The following is a 16,721-nucleotide window of genomic DNA, read 5'->3' on the forward strand; positions in this document are numbered from 1 at the left end:
CAAGCATTTGGTTGACATCCTGCCTGAATTTTGCAAATATATTCCTCAACATCATCTTCCAGAGTTTCAGCATGTGACTACCACTCTGGCTCAACTCCGAATGCATCTCCTTCAATCTTCCTATGATGCATTTGAACTTTCCTCGAGGGTTACTGCCTTCTCAGTGGCAATGCACCGGCTTGCCTGGCTCCGCACTGTAGAGATGGACCCCAATCTTCAAGATCGTCTGGCCAACATCTCTTGTCAGGGCAATGAATTGTTTGATGACTCCATCAAGGCAGCTACTAAATGATTGAACATGAGAAATTGTTTGCTTCCATCATTCGACCTAAGCCTAAGCCTTCTACCTCTAAAGGCTTCAGGTCTCTTCCATCTTACCAGAGGCATTTTCCACAGAGAGCAGCTCCTTATACACGAGAGCCTCCTAAGAAACAACCAAAACAGCAGCAGCAAAGGCATCAAAAACCTTAGAATCCTGCTGCGCCTAAGGCCTCTCAACCTTTTTAACCATCTAATACAGAGCATAATCTCCATCGTTCTGCCTCTGTTCTCTCCCCTTCCCATTGGAGGTCATCTCCATCATTTTTACCACCGCTGGGGGATCATTAGATCAGACCTCTGGGTGCTGTCTATCCTCAAGGAAGGATACGCTCTTTGTTTCCTCCAGATTCCACCAGATCTTCCTCCAAGAGAGTATCCTTCCAATTCATTGCAGACCACCCTTTTTCTTCAGGAAGCTCAAGCTCTACTTCGTCTCCGTCCCATCGAGGAAGTTCCCTTAGAACAGTAGAGCAGGAGGTTTTACTCCCGTTACTTCCTAGTTCCAAAGAAGATGGGTGATCTGCGCCCTATCTTGGATCTCAGAGTGCTCAACAAATTTTTAGTCAAAGAAAAATTCAGAATGTTGTCTCTGGCATCCTTATATCCCCTTCTAGATCAGAACGATTAGTTATTTCTCTAGATCTCAAAGAGGCTTACACTCACATTCCCATTCATCCAGCCTCTCGACAGTTCCTCAGATTTCGGGTGGGAATTCTGCATTTCCAATACAGAGTGCTCCCCTTCGGCCTGGCATCATCTCCAAGAGTCTTCACCAAGTGCCTAGTTGTAGTAGCAGCAGCTCTGCAGAACCATGGTCTACAGGTGTTCCTGTACCTGGATGACTGGTTCATGAAATATTCAACATCTCAAGGGGCTGTTGTAGCGACCCAACAGACTATTTGGTTCCTCCAAAGATTGGGGTTCGAAATCAACTTTCCTAAATCCCAGCTACAGCCCTCTCAAACTCTACAGTTCATCAGAGCTGTCTTGGACACTATACAACTCAGAGCATTCCTTCCTCGTCAATGTCAGGGTGCTCTTCTTCAGCTCTGTCACAAAGTCTCTTCCCTTTCTTCAATTTCAGCAAGACACATGATAGTTCTTCTAGGTCACATGGCTTCTACCATTCACGTGACTGCTTTTGCCAAACTTCACCTCAGAATCCCTCAGTGGACCCTAGCATCTCAGTGGGCTCAGGCTTTTGACCCACTCTCTCAACACATCAGAGTGACTCCTTTGTTGAGAAGTCTCTCCACTGGTGGATGCTCTCTTCCAATCTCTCTAGAGGTTTACTGTTTCAAACACCCCCTCATCAGAAGGTCCTTACAACAGATTATTCGACCTACACTTGGGGAGCTCATCTCGATGGTCTCCGTACTCAAGGCCATTGGTCCAGCATGGATCGTCACTGTCTCATCAATCTGTTGGAACTCAGAGCAATCTTCAATGCTCTCAAAGCTTTTCAGCATCTTCTTCACGACCAGGTAGTCCTCATTCAGACAGACAATCAAGTCGCCATGTACTATGTCAACAAGGAGGGAGGAACAGGATCTCTCTCTCTTTGCCAGGAAGCTCTGAAGGTTTGGAATTGGGAAATCCTTCACAACACCTTCCTGAAAGCTGTCTACATTCAAGGAGAGAAAAACTGTCTGGCGGACAAATTGAGTCAGCTTCTACAACCTCACGAATGGACACTCAATTCTTCGCCTCTTCATTTTTTTCTCAGTGGGGAACTCCTCAGATAGATCTCTTTGCGTCTTCCCACAACAACAAACTGCCTCAGTTCTGCTCCAGGATATACTCTCCTCACCAGTCGGTGAGGAGAAAACACTTTTCTCCTGGAATGGACGAATCAGTTTCTCTATGCGTTCCCTCCATTCCCTCTCATACTCAAGACACTTGTCAAACTCAAACAGGAACATGCCACCATGATTCTGATAGCTCCTCGACCTTGGTTCTCCCTTCTACTTCAGCTCAGCAGCAGGGAGCCATTACTTCTACCAGTTTTTCCCTCTCTGCTTACACAAAGTCAAGGGTCTCTCCTTCATCCCACCCTGCAGTCTCTACACTAGAGAGTTGCGCGGGGACAGAAATCCCACCCGTCCCCACCCGTCCCCGCCAAAATCCCACCCATCCCCACCCGTCCCCGTGAGGAATCCCTCCGTCCCCACCCGTCCCCGTGAGGAATCCCTCCGTCCCCACCCGTCCCCGCGAGGAATCCCCTCCGTCCCCACCCGTCCCCGCGAGGAATCCCCTCCGTCCCCACCCGTCCCCGCGAGGAATCCCCTCCGTCACCATCCTTCCCTATAAACTTCAGAAATAGTTATTTTATTTAATTATGCTACTGAATTAAAGGCTCTGGTAGAGACCCATTTACAAATAAGCAAAGAGACTATTAATTTGGAAATATTAATTGGGAAGAATACATACTTTGTAAATGGGTTTCTACCAGAACCTCTAATGTAAATATAAAATATAAATACTCAGCTGATGAGAACCCACAAACTGTCAGCTGAGGACTTCCTTTGCAGTTGGCCTGGGGTCCCTTTTGCCAAGCTTGGCAGGCAGCAGTAGCGTCCCTGAGTCACAGATGCTGGCACCTCAGTGGCTCATGGATGCTGCCAGCGACTGCTGCGCTTGGTGGAGGGGAGTTCTGACCATCTCTAGAGGAGGTCCTCTGCTGGCGGTGCTTGGGGATCCCCACCAGTCACAGCAAGGGCCAACAAGTACTTCAACACTGTAGAAATAAAACCAGAAATGCATTTCCTTTTCTTTTGAACACAAAACAAAGATATCTGCCATATACATTTCCCAAGGCAGATGACTCTATGCAATGTCACCTCGGTAACAAAATACAAAAATAGACAAATACACCCCCTCCCTTTTTACTAAACCACAATAGTAGGTTTTAGCACAGGGAGTTACGCTGAATGCCTCGCGCTGCTCTCAATGCTCATAGGCTCCCTGCGCTAAAAAACAATATTGCGGTTTAGTAAAAGGGAGCCATAGTGCAAAATATAGACAGCAGATATAAATTCTCAAAACAGACACATTTTGATCACTAAATTGAAAATAAAATCATTTTTCCTATCTTTGCTGTTTGGTGATTTCATGAGTCTCTGGTTGCACTTTCTTCTTCTGACTGTGCATCCAATCTTTCTTCCTTTCTTTCAGCCTCCTGTATGTTTCCTCTCCTCCAGACCTCATTCTCTCCCCCAACTTTTTCTTTCTGTCTCCCTGTTCCCCCTTCTTTCTGTCTCTCTGTCTGCCCCCTTTCTTTCTTTCTCCGTGCCCTCCCCCAAGCCACTCGGTTTGCTGCCACCGCCATCGGGGAATAGTCCCCAAGCCACCGCTGTCCCAAGCTTTCCCTGCAGAAGCGTCGCGCTGACCAGCATTCCGCTCCCTGACATCAATTCTGACGTAGGAGAGGAAGTTCCGGGCCAACAAGGCATTTCTCCTCATTCCATCCAGCCTGAGCCCCATCTCTCCTTGATCCAGCATTTCCCTTCTGTGTCTGTCAGAATTACCATTCCACCTATTTTCCAGCATCACCCTTCTTTGTGTCCATCTCACCTATATCCCTATCTCACCACTTTTTCAGAATCTTCATTTGTCTCTGTCCTTATCTTTACGCCATGTTCACCATTTGCCCTTTCAATGTCTTTATCTCCCCCCCCCCCACTTTTTCAGCATTACTTCTATGTCTCTATTTCACCTCCTCTTCATGTCCCCTCTGTATCTCTATCCTTATTCAGTAGGTCCTGCTTACCCTTTCTCTTCTTTGTGTCACAATCTCCATTTTCAGCTTTCCCCCCCTTTTCCTTTGTTACTGCACCCTGTAGCTAGAATCTTTCCACCCTCCCTCCACTCCAGCCCAGCCCAGTATGAAATATTTCCTTTTGTTTCCCTCCCCTCTCTCTTTCTCTCTCTCTTCTCCTCCCTCACCCACGAGTCCTGCATCTGGCCCTCTCCCTTCTACCTGCACCTGGCAACACCCCCCTGCTCCGCGGCTCTCTTCAGCAACTCGTCAGCAGCGGTGATCAAGACAAGCTGCCGACATCGAGGCCTTCCCTCTACGAGTCCCACCTTTGTGGAAAAAGGAAGTTGAAACAAGCGGGACTCGCAGAGGGTAGGCCCCGACGCCAGAAGCTTGTGTCGATCGTTGCTGCTGAGTTGCCGAAGAGAGCCGCAGGTAGAAGGGAGAGGGAGATAGGAAGGCTGTAGAAGCTCCGGAGCATGACACCGAACCCGGCCAGGATGATTTCTTTTTCAGGCTGCTGCTGCCGCTGCCATCCCCCACCCGAAATGACAAAAAACAGCCTAATGCCCGCGTCGGGAAATAGCCATGCTGAGCAGTGAGCTCAGCACGTACACAGATGAAAGCCTTGCTTGCTGATTGGTCCGGCGGCACGGTGGGGCGGGGCCGCCGGACCAATCAGCAAGCAAGGCTTTTATCTGTGTACGTGCTGAGCTCACTGCTCAACATGGCTATTTCCCGACGCGACGCCAGACTTGTAAGCTGCATGCTTGCATCGCCAGAATTTAGGTAGGTTGTTTTCATCCCCGTGGGAGTCCCGTGGGCAAGGGGGCGTCCCCGTGGGAGTCCCGTGGGTCAGGGGGGCATCCCCGTGGGAGTCCCGTGGGCCAGGGGGCGTCCCCGTGGGAGTCCCGTGGGCCAGGGGGGGAACCCGCGGGATCCCCGCGGGACCCGCGGGATCCCCGCGATCCCCGTTCCCGTGCAGACCTCTACTCTACACCTGACAGCTTGGTAGCTCTCAGCCTAACTGTCACTCTACAGTTTTCTCAATCTGTACAGGACATTTTAGAGGCTTCTAGGAAGCCTACCACTAGACAATGCTACAATCAGAAATGGACTAGATTTTCTGCTTGGTGCACCATTCATAACAAGGAGCCTCAATCTACCTCCTTGTCTTCAGTTTTGGATTACCTGTTCCATTTGTCTCAATCAGACCTCAAATCAACATCTCAGTGCAATTACTGCTTTTCATCAGCCTATCGAAGGGAAACCCCTTTCTGCGGTTTCCAGATATATGAAAGGTCTTTTCAATGTCAAACTTTCTAAAGTTCTTCAAGCAAGGCTGCTTGTGAAGCTGTCCGCATCCAGGCTCCATGGATGACATCACCCACATGTTGAGAATAGCTGCCTGCTGTCCCTGGATAACACCTGTTACGTTAAGTAACTGTGCCTTATCACCATCCTGTTCAACTTGTTCCTCAGTCCCCTTGCCCTACTAATACAAGAATTCACTACTCGTTTGTTTCATATTTATGCAGATGACATTCTCTTCCTCTATCCTACTACATCTGTCAATCCTGATTTTTTACAACTACTACTACTATTCATCATTTCTATAGCACTTCTAGGCATACCTAGCTCTGTACACATTATATGCAAGTATTATTTCTGTCCTTAGTGGGCTCACAATCTAAGTTTTGCACCTGGGGCAATGGAGTGCCCAGTGACCTGCCCAGGATCACAAGGAGGTTACACTAGGTGCTTTAGGATGAGGGGATTAAGAGTTAAAAGTAACCTCGAAAAAGTAGGCTTTTAGTCTGGACTTGAATAGTGTAGCAAAAGAGAAGGGACATAGTCTGGAGTTAGCAGTGGAGGAGTAGGGCACAGACAAGAGAGACTTGAACAATAATCGGAGCTTCTGGAGAGGAATATAGAGAGATAAGGGAGGAGAGCTACAGAGTGAATGCACTTGTAGGTCAATAAAAGGAATTTGACCTGTATGTGGAGACAGATAGGGAGTCAATGAAGAGACTTGAGGTGGGGGAAGATGTGAGCGTAATGACTCTGGCAAAATATAAATTGTGCAGCAGCATTTTGAATGGATTGAAGGGGAGAGAGGTGGTTTAAAGGGGGACCAGTGAGAAGCAGGTTGCAGTAGTCTAGGCGAGAGGTGATAAAGGTGTGGATAAGGGTTTTGATGGTGTGCTCAGAGAAGAAGGGTCAGATTTTGGTGATATTATAGAGAAAGAAATGGTGACAGGAGCAGAGTCATCAGGGTAGAGGGTTTCAGTTAGTGCAAGCAGATGGAGAGAGCGAGAGATAAAGAATTGCCTTGATAAAATGTCTAGTTGGCTGTTCGACCATCAACTTGTTTTAAATCCTGAAAAGACAGTGACCTGCTGGTTTTCAGGCCATCTATCACATCCAGAGAGTGACCTTTATTTATTAGGCTCTAAGATTACCCAAGTGGATACATTTTGGTACCTTGGTATATTATTTGACTCTGAATTATCCTTCAGCCCACAAATAGTGACACTAAGCAAATCTTGCTTTTATACTCTAAGGCAAGTATGCATGGTTAGAGGTTTATTGGACTCGTGTACATTCACCACCCTTGTACTTTCCCTTTTCACAACCAAACAAGAGTACTGTAGCATAGTTTATGCCAATAGCTCTCATGGTTTGGTGCATAAACTACAAACTGTTCAAAACTCTGCAATCTGTTTAGTATGTAAGGTCAATAGATACACACGTCTCCCCTTTATTAAAAGAAAATCATTGGCTTCCTATTGAGCAAAAATTAAGTTCAAGATCTCTTTCCCACATTCAAAGCTCTATGGTGCAGTTTACCAGAGTATCTTCATTGTTTAACAATTCCATACACTCCCTCCCTTAGTCTTCGTTCATTAGATGATCATCGATTAGTTTTACCATCCCCGTGAAACGCTCGACTTGAGTCAACACGTCATTCTGCACTTTTCTTTCTTGCCCCAGCAGTTTGGAATTCTTTACCTTTGTCCATCCACAGTGGACAATTCAAAATCGCTGTAGAAACTTGGCTATTCAGCCAGGCATTTTCTAACTGAAGGGAAGACTCTGAAGGCTTTTGATTGGAACCAGGCCTGAAAACTGTTCTTTTTTTGTTTTGAACTATATGTTTGACCAATTGAATGTACTTGGGTATGATTGACTCTGTCCTATGCAATATTGTAGTTTTCTTTTAACTAATTTTTATAGATAGCAAACTGCTTTGCTCTACAATTGTAGTTAAAGGCAGAAGAGTAAGTTCCTCAATAACTGAATAAAAACACAGAGTTCTCATTTAGGAGTCCTTTTCCTAAGGCGCGCTAACCGATTTAGCGCGCTCTAAATCGGTTAGCGCACCTTAGTAAAAGGACCCCTTACTGCAGTGAAATTACTCATTTGTTGGGTTTGACTTACTGTCCTTTATATGATGGTCTCCATCCTAAAAAAAGATTTTAAAATGTTCATATGAGTTATCATCATTATGAGTCCATTTTGAATACTATTACGTTTTTTAGAATTACAGTAAAACCTTGGTTTACAAGCATAATTCGTTCCAGAAGCATGCTTGTAATCCAAAGCACTCGTATATCAAAGCGAATTTCCCCATTGGAAATAATGGAAACTCAGACGATTCGTTCCACAACCCAAAAACTTTAATATAAAATATTATACGTACTTGCATTGCAAGACCTTGTTCATTTAGAAGTCACTACACTCCCAGAGCGTCAGAGAGAGAAGAATCATTGACTCAGTTGTGATGATGTGACGCGTGTATACTGTATGTATTTGTATTGCAAGACATTGCTTGTTTATCAAGTTAAAATTTAATAAAATGTTTTGCTTGTCTTGCAAAACACTTGCAAACCAAGTTACTGTATTATATGGTTGGAATGTTTTAGAGGTTTTTGTGATGTTCACTGAATAAATGTAGTACAAGGCAGGAAGTTGACCACACTGCAAAATTTCTGGCTAGCATGCAACTCTGGCATCCATATGGTAAATGCGCATGAGTCGAGTCTCTTTTATTTGAAAAAAAGCTCTGGAATGAGAGAGCATAGGATGAAGTTAAGAGGTGATAGGCTGAGGAGTAATCTAAGGAAATACGTTTTTACAGAAAGGGTGGTAGATGTGTGGAACAGTCTCCTGGAAGAGGTGGTAGAGTCAGAGACTGTGTCTGAATTCAAGAAAGTGTGGGATAGGCACGTGGGGTCTCTTAGAGAAAAGAAGAGATAATGGTTACTGCAGATGGGCAGACTGGATGGGCCATTTTGGCCTTTATCTCCCATCATGTTTCTATGTCCACAGTGATGTTTACTATGAGTTTTCAATTCATTTCCAGGGATTCCCAGAGCAAGTCTCAGTGCCTGGTTTGGGCAGAAGGTGCTTCCGCAGGCTGCGTTCCCCAGGAATATGAGGCATACACCTTCAGGAGTAGAAATGGACACATCCGCACCATCTTTTCCATCAAAACATGCAAATGCCAAGCATAATGACTTTTGAACAGACTGAAAAATATAGAACATGTTTGGATAATACATTCATTCAGTTGGTTTCATGAACAATGTGATTATCTGAAATCCCATCTATGAGCTCATCAGACTTAACCAATGAAAATGCGGTTTTGTCAATGCTTGATGACATCACAATGGAACACATAACAGGACTTGAACTACGAGTATTTCTGGAATAGATGCCATTTAATTCTAATATGTGTATTTCATGTAGGTAATAAAATGTATATATTATTGAAATGTCTTTGGAGAGCCTTTTGTATACTGAATCAGACACTTGCAATGATTTATAAGTGCAAAAGATTCAGATAAATCAGAGTTTACCTCAAACATTTCTTAAGAAAAGATTACTTCTCTTAGTTAAATCAACATTTTTTTCTGAGTCCTTTTCCAAAACTTCAGTTGCATTCTGCTTGTCCTAAAGTCAGTTTTTGAACATTTGTGCCTGAAATGTCAACAAAGAGATTTAAAGGAGAACCATATCCACTTTTTATTAAGTTTTAAACATACTGTGCTCGCCAGAATCACCAATCTCTGCTTTAACTCCATTTTACTGAACAGCTGATTTTTTTTACTATCAGTTTGGTCCAGCGTGCACTGTGGAAGGCGGCAACAAAGAGCAGATAAGTACAAACTATTTTTTGATATGGACAATTTCTGTGAAATTGTTTTCTGCACTGTGTTATATTTGATTATTATGCACATTGAAGTTTTAAGTGTGTTGGCATGTTGTTGAGATTAGCCCTATGAACGAAAAGACTCGGTTTACCTTTGAGACAGCATTAGAGCTACTAGTTGCTGCATATTTAGTTAAGATTTTTTTATCTGAGGGCATCTCATAACACATATATAAGTTTTTTGATTGATTTTTGGTAGCTTCTTCATTTTATCTTTTATTCCTGGGATAAAGCCTTGGTAGGAACACATGTGCTTGTAACACAGCAATTCTCTAAAACAGTGTATCGCAAACTGTGTGCCATGGTGAGATTCCAAGTGTGTCGCGAGGAGGAGATGCGCAGGCGCCAGCTGACTACCTACAGGAATTGCCTCTCCTGTAGGAAGTCAGCCAGTACCGGTATCTCTCCTCCTCTCTGCACTGTAAGCTTAAGCAGGAATTGGATGCAATTACAGCATCTTACATCACTCCCCAGAATCATGCCAATTTACCACAACTGCCTCAAAGAATAAAACAATCCAGATATAAATGTGACATGTGACAGAGAAAATCTACCTTCTCAGTTGTTGCCCCTATAGAATTCTTTTGCTCCATTAGAGCATTGCAGTGCTCAAGAAAAAAGATTTGAGATGGAACTAGAACCAGTGAAGGTAACTCAAGAAGAAAAGCACCCAAAAGGAAAATTAAGAAAGCTCAAACTACTACACTACAAAAAATCTCCACTACAGGCGAATGTTTTACTCCATGTTTACCTTCATGGGAGTAAAAGTTTGGAATGAACCACACGTCATTCCGGAAGAAGTTGAAAACCTTCCTCTTTGACAGCTGAGCCAACACATCTCTTTCAGAAAAGAACCTAAGTCTTCTTAGCCTGGACGAAACGGATTACTCCTTCCGATAACTGAGTTTTTCTCGCTCTCTTCTCCCCCTATCTCTTTCTTAAGGCCCTTCTTTTAAGTTTCCCCCTGATCCCCTTCTAACCCCCTCTGTAAGTCACCTAGAGCCTGAATAGGTATGCGCGACACACAAATGAAAGATGAGATAATAAAAAATTATTGCTGTTAGGGAATTCCATCATCAGAGGCATTAACCTTGGAACACAAGTCAAGGAGCGTAAAATAGTGACATGTCTCCCAGGATCCTCGGCTACCAGGAGTCCCAAACAAATACTGCCTATGATTACAGAAGAAACTAAGAATTCTAAAGCTGATGTTGTGCAAATGACCTAGCCAGCAATACCCCACTTGTAGCGCAGAAAGCTTTTTGGGAGCTGGGGGAGGGGTTAAAATCTTTTGTAAAGACTGTAGCTTTTTCAGAAGTACTGCTTACTTATGGAAAAGGAGAAGAAAGAGTACTGGTAAATACTGAGAACTTCAATAGATGGCTCAAGAAGGCTTTAGGTACATAGGAGGAAGGGGTAAAACAAGAGACCATATTGTAATGATGGGCTGCATCTTACTATGGCAGATAAAAGAATCCTTGCTGAATAATTCAGGCAATATGTTTCTAGGCGTTTAAACTAGAAGGTGGGGGTGGCATATGTGTGCAGGACACTTATGGTGGCCATCCCCACCAAAAAACAAGATGTGACAATAGTAAAGATAGCAATATAAACAACAATATTAGCAATTCACTTCTTAGCAAGGCAACAGGAAGTGAGACTAAACATAAAACAAGACAAAAAAAAATAATGAAACTGCCATTGAAAAGTAGCTGAAAAGCAATGACCACAAATGCTTGCAGTCTAAGTAACAAAAATCATGATCTCCAAACCCTGATGTTAGAGGCAGACTTGGATATTGTAGCAATCACAAAGACATGATTCAGAAAAGGAAAAAGCAATATGGATCACTTTGGAAAAGAGAAGATGGAACTTCTATCCATGCGGATGTTGTCTACAGACCTCTGTCTGACTCAATTGCAGCAAATTGATAAAGATCCTGCTGGGTGATTTCAACCTGCTGGATGTGGATTGGAAAGTTCCTCTGGAGAATTGGACAGAAGTAGCGAGATAGTGGTTGCCCTTCAAGGGGCTCAGACAAATGGTGATGCAACCAATGAGGAAAAATGTGATACTGGATCTCATGCTCACAAATGGAGAAAGTGTCTCTAATGTCTAAATGGGTGCCAACCTGGGCAGTAGTGATCATCAGTTTGATTTTATATAACAACTTAAGTGGAAGGCAGCCACACAAAACTCATAACCCTGGATTTCAAACATGTGGACTTTAGTAAAATTGAGAAGCATTGGAAGAAAGAGCTAATAAGATGGGAGGACATAAGAGAAACTGAAAGGAGCAATAAAAATGGCTACTGACCTTTATGTGAGAAAAATAGATAAAAACAAGAGAAAGAGGAAACTAATATGGTTCTCCAAACTAGTAGCAGAAAAAATAAAGGTGTTGGTGTTCATGAAATATAAAAATACTCAAGAAGAGAAACACAGAATCGAATACCAGATAAAAATGAAAAAGCCAATAGACAGAAACATCTGGCAGAAGAGACAAAAATTTTATCAAGTATATTAGTGAAAGAAGGAAGATGAAAAATGGAATTACAAGACTGAAAGAACCTATGAACCGGAGAGTGAAGAAGAAAAAGCAAATCTGCTAAACAAATACTTCTCTTCCGTGTTCACGGAAGAAAATCCTAGAAAAGGACCGTGATTGACTGGCAAAGTTACATGTGAGAATGGAGTGGGTACCGGCGTTCACAAAAGAAAATGTTTATGAACAACTTGAAAAATTAAAGTGGACAAAGCCATGGGATTGGATGGGATCCATACCAAGATATTGAGGGAGCTCAGAGAAGTTCTGGCGGGACCCTTAAAGATTTGTTCAATAAATCCCAGGAGACAGGAGAGGCTCCATGGGACTGGAGAATAGCCAATGTGGTTCTTCTTCATAAAAGTGGTCGCAGAGATGAAGCAGAAAACTGCAGGTCGGTAAGCCTCATTTCGGTTATTTGAAAAATAAAGGAAGCATTGCTGAAGGAAAGGGTAGTGAAATTTCTAGAAGGCAAATTGTGCCAAACAAATCTGATTTAATTCTTTGACTGGGTAACCAGAGAATTAGATTGAGGAAATGTACTAGATATAATTTACTTAGATTTCAGCAAAGCCTTTGACATAGTTCCTCATAGGAGGTTCTTGAACAAACTTAACTGGCTGAAGTTAGGACCCAAAGTGGTGATCTGGATTAGAAAATGGTTGACGGACAGACATCAGAGGGTGGTGGTTAATGGAATTTGCTTGAAGGAAGGAAAGGTGAGTAGCAGAGTGCCTTTAGGATCAGTGCTGGGGCTGATTCTGTTCAATATGTTTGTGAGCGATATTGCTGAAGGGTTACCTTTTTGCAGATGATACCAAGATTTGCAACAGAGCGGACACACCAGAGGGAGTGGAAAACATGAAAAAGCATCTGCAAAAGTTGGAAGAATGGCCTAATACCTGGCAATTGCAATTCAATGCAAAGAAGTGCAGAGTGATGTATTTGGGGAGTAGAAATCTGAGGGAGATGTATGTGCTGGGAAGTGAGAGGCTGATATGCACAGATGGGGAGAGGGACCTTGGGGTGATAGTGTCTGAGGATCTGAAGGCGAGGAAATAGTGGCTATAGTCAGAAGGATGCTAGGCTGTATAGAGAGAGGCATAACCAGCAGAAGAAACAAGGTGTTGATGCCTCTGTACAGGTCATTGGTGAGGCCTTACTCGGAGTATTGTGTTCAGTTTTGGAGTCCATATCTAGCCAATGATATAAGAAGACTTGGATTGGTCCAGAAGAAAGTGGCAAAAATGGTAGGGGGTTTATGCCAAAAGAAGTATGAGAAGAGACTAGAAGACCTCAGCATATATACTCTGGAAGAGAGGAGGGATAGGGGTTGATATGATACAAATATTTAAATATTTGAAAAGATTAATATAGAACCAAATCTTTTCCAGAGAAGGGAAATTGATAAAACTAGAGGACATAATTTGAGTTTGAAGGGTGGTAGACCTAAGAGTAATGTTAGGAAATTCTTTTTCACAGAGAGGATAGTGGATGCCTGGAATGCCCTCACGAGGGAGGTGGTGGAGAGGAAAACAGTGAAGGAATTTAAAAAAAATATGGAATGAACACAGAGGATCTCTAATTAGAATATGCATGGGCAGACTTTCATGGTCTGAATCCCACTTATGAGGTGGATAGGCTGGAGTGAGCTTCAATGACAACTCCAGAAGTTGGAACCTAAGGACAGTAGTAGGTAGACTTCTAAGGTCTATAGCCCCGAAAATAACAAAGAAAAAAAGACATTTTTGTTTAATCATGAAATTATAAAGCATGCAATTATAGGGCAGACTGGATTGATCATTCAGGTCTTTATATGTTGTCATTCATTTACTATGTTGATTTAGTCAAAATAAAAGGCATTTCTCATTCTAGAAATGCCTGCAGACTTCAGGTTCCAAAAAAACAACAACCGAAAGCCAGTTCGTAGTTTATTACCTCAATAAAATGTGCACAGTTTTGAAACAGTATGTCCTATGCCCAGAAATGTAGGGGAGACATCATCAAGGTATGATAAAAATCAGGCATTTACTACACCTTGATTTACTGAGGGAATCAGCAGAAGCTCAGTATCACAGGTTACTAACTTCTGTAGTATATGAGTAACACTATTTACAAGCAACCTCATAAATAGTATTATTCTAATGAGCCACAAAGCCATTGTCCGGTCTTCCTGGGACATACCAATACTAACACATGATTATTGTAAACCATCAATACCCAAAATCTCAAGACAGTTCACAATCACGCAATAGCATAGAAGTAATAAAACAAAGAAAATTATTTTAATTAGAATATAATCAGCACAAAAATCATTAAGAAGATAATACATATGTACAGAACAGCCAAGTTTTTAATAACTTTCAAAAACAAATGTAATGCGATTCTAGCCTAATTTCCATCAGAAGAGTGTTCCATGGTTGCGGAGCTACCGCAGAAAAGACTTTCCTCTGAGATGATGATAAATGAACCATCGTACAAAATGATAGATCCAATTTATTTGCATGAAGATGTCTGCCAGGTCTACCAATGGAATATACTATATATGTTTAGTCAAATAAATTGGGTTCATGCCATCAATATAAGTCTAAAGCCAATTCCTCCCTGCCCCAAAAGGTATAAAGGGTGAAGGGGAGAGATAGCTCAAATAACAAGACTGAAAGAAAAAATAATTGTTATAAAGGAAAGCCCTCAGTCACACAGCTTGCGCAAGGGAATGAACCCTTGAGCTCCAGCTGCCACAAGTATAGCCCAATAAAGGGCATTAACTGTGAAACATCACTGGGCTAACCTTATATGAATTAAATATAATATAACCAGTGCACAAACCAACCCTTTATACCTTTTGGGGCAGGGGGGATTGGCTTTAGGCTACTACGTTTTTTTCCCTGGCAGTGGGTTCTTTTTGATTTCTCATCAATATAAGTCTTGCAGCATTGTTCTGAATCAATCGTAAGTGAGATATAGAGGTTTGTGACATTCCCAAATACGAGACAATGCAATAATCCAAAAAAAGAAAAGACCGGAACATATATCAATTTCCACAAATTATGTTTGGAAATATAGAACTCTAATTAAATAATTAGTAAAAACAAAACAACAAAAAAACCCCCAAAAACCCTTTTGTGCCCAGCACAAGGATAGCACCTGCAATTTGAATCTAAGCTTATAATTTTCAGAAACTAAATAAGGGGATTTAAGTATGGGCTTAATTATCCCTATGAATGACCAAAAGCTCTGAGCAGGTGTTCATAGGTGACTAGCACCAGACCAAAGGATCGAAATAAACCCTGCCCTGTACATCATGGTTACCCTTATTTCAAAACATTTAGGGCTCCTTTTACAAAGGTGCGTTAGCGTTTTTAATGCTTGCACCGGATTAGAGCGTGCTAGCTGAAAATCTACCGCCTGTTCAAAAGGAGGTGGTAGTGGTTAGCGCACGTGGCAATTTAGCGCATGCTATTCTGTGCATTAAGGCCCTAGCGCGGCTTTGTAAAAGGAGCCCTTAGCTGATACCGTTAAATAAATATATAAATATAAAGTGCAGATGTGCATTCAGCATAGGGGGAGAATGTAGGGTGTGTTTGAAATCCCCACAAAAATCAATCACAAAAAATCATTAAAAAATCAAGTATGAATAATGAATAATAAAAATCAAACAATCAATTTAGCTGAATCTTCTCAAGTTCATAAGTTCATAAATTGATATCACCACTATGTCTCCATTCATCGAGCACAAATCACACAAAAAAAAATCATACGCGGATAGTGAAAATCATAATTAAAACGCTAGGGGACCAATCAACTTAGCTGAATCTTCTCAAGTTCATAAATTTATATCGCCACTATGTCTCCACTCGACAAGACCCCATTTTGGTGTCTTCTTCAGGAGTGGGGAGTACTGGAAGGACAAAACAACTGATCCTATAACTGGGAGTGAAAGTGCAGTCAACCCCGCTCCACTAACAGCGGTACAATCACCTGGAACTGAAGGCAAAGGCACAATGGCGTCCGGGGAGCTCAAAAACACCTAGGAGCCCCGCCCACAGCAACGCATTCAAAAGCGTGATGACGTATGTCAACCATAAAGAACTCACAGCTGAAAAATGTATAATTATGTGATGGTGCATAGGAGGCTAGAATCAAAGCCCACAAGCTCAGTATCATATAAATTGACATTATTATATGGTTTTGATATTTGTGATTTATGTAGAAAAACACTTGTTAGCATTTTCATTCAATCCAAATGAGAGAAATGACTTAAGATGAAAAATCCAAAAGTTTTCCTTCTTTAACAAGTAAGTAGCTTTGTCTCCATTAAAAGAAATGGATCCAAATACACCATTTGAGCTGAGCAAAAGAATAGTGGTGCGTGAGATTATGAGACACCATAGGGGCCGCTTGTTTACCTGTATTCAAACAACTACGGTGCTCAATTAATCTAACTTTTACTGCCCGAGTTGTGCAGCCAACGTAAATAAGACCGCATGGACAAGATATCACATAGATCACAAAACTTGAGTCACAAGACGTAGTAGACTTAAGACTGTAAGTCTGCCCGGAGGTAGGATGGATCCAGGAATCCCCAATGTGGGAAGTATCACACAGGGAACAATGGCCGCAGGGAGAATGAAAACCTGTGTCAGAAAAATGACAGGGTTTCAAATGAAAATCAGAAGCAACTAAAGGCTCCTTTTACAAAGGCGCGCTAGGACCTTAACGCGCGGAATAGCGTGCGCTAAATTGCCGCGCAATCTAGCCGCTACCGCCTCCTTTTGAGCAGGCGGTAGATTTTCGGCTACCGCGCACTAATCCGGTACGTGCGCTAAAACCGCTAGCGCACCTTCGTAAAAGGAGCCCTAAATGTTCAGACAAATTCTTAC

General features: G+C 42.5%; 1 protein-coding gene across 1 annotated transcript in view; it reads left to right on the forward strand.

The window, feature by feature from the left end:
• LOC117365482 overlaps positions 1–8,756 on the forward strand; it is a 45,845-nt gene extending 37,089 nt beyond the window's left edge. Inside the window, exon 7 of the mRNA XM_033955957.1 lies at positions 8,445–8,756. Coding sequence (XP_033811848.1) covers positions 8,445–8,595 — 151 coding nt within the window. The 3' untranslated portion in view covers positions 8,596–8,756. The remainder of the gene's footprint in view (positions 1–8,444) is intronic.
• The last annotated feature ends 7,965 nt before the right edge of the window (positions 8,757–16,721 follow it).

This window comes from Geotrypetes seraphini, chromosome 8 (assembly GCF_902459505.1).
Source record: "Geotrypetes seraphini chromosome 8, aGeoSer1.1, whole genome shotgun sequence".
NCBI classification, from domain to species: Eukaryota; Metazoa; Chordata; class Amphibia; order Gymnophiona; family Dermophiidae; genus Geotrypetes; species Geotrypetes seraphini.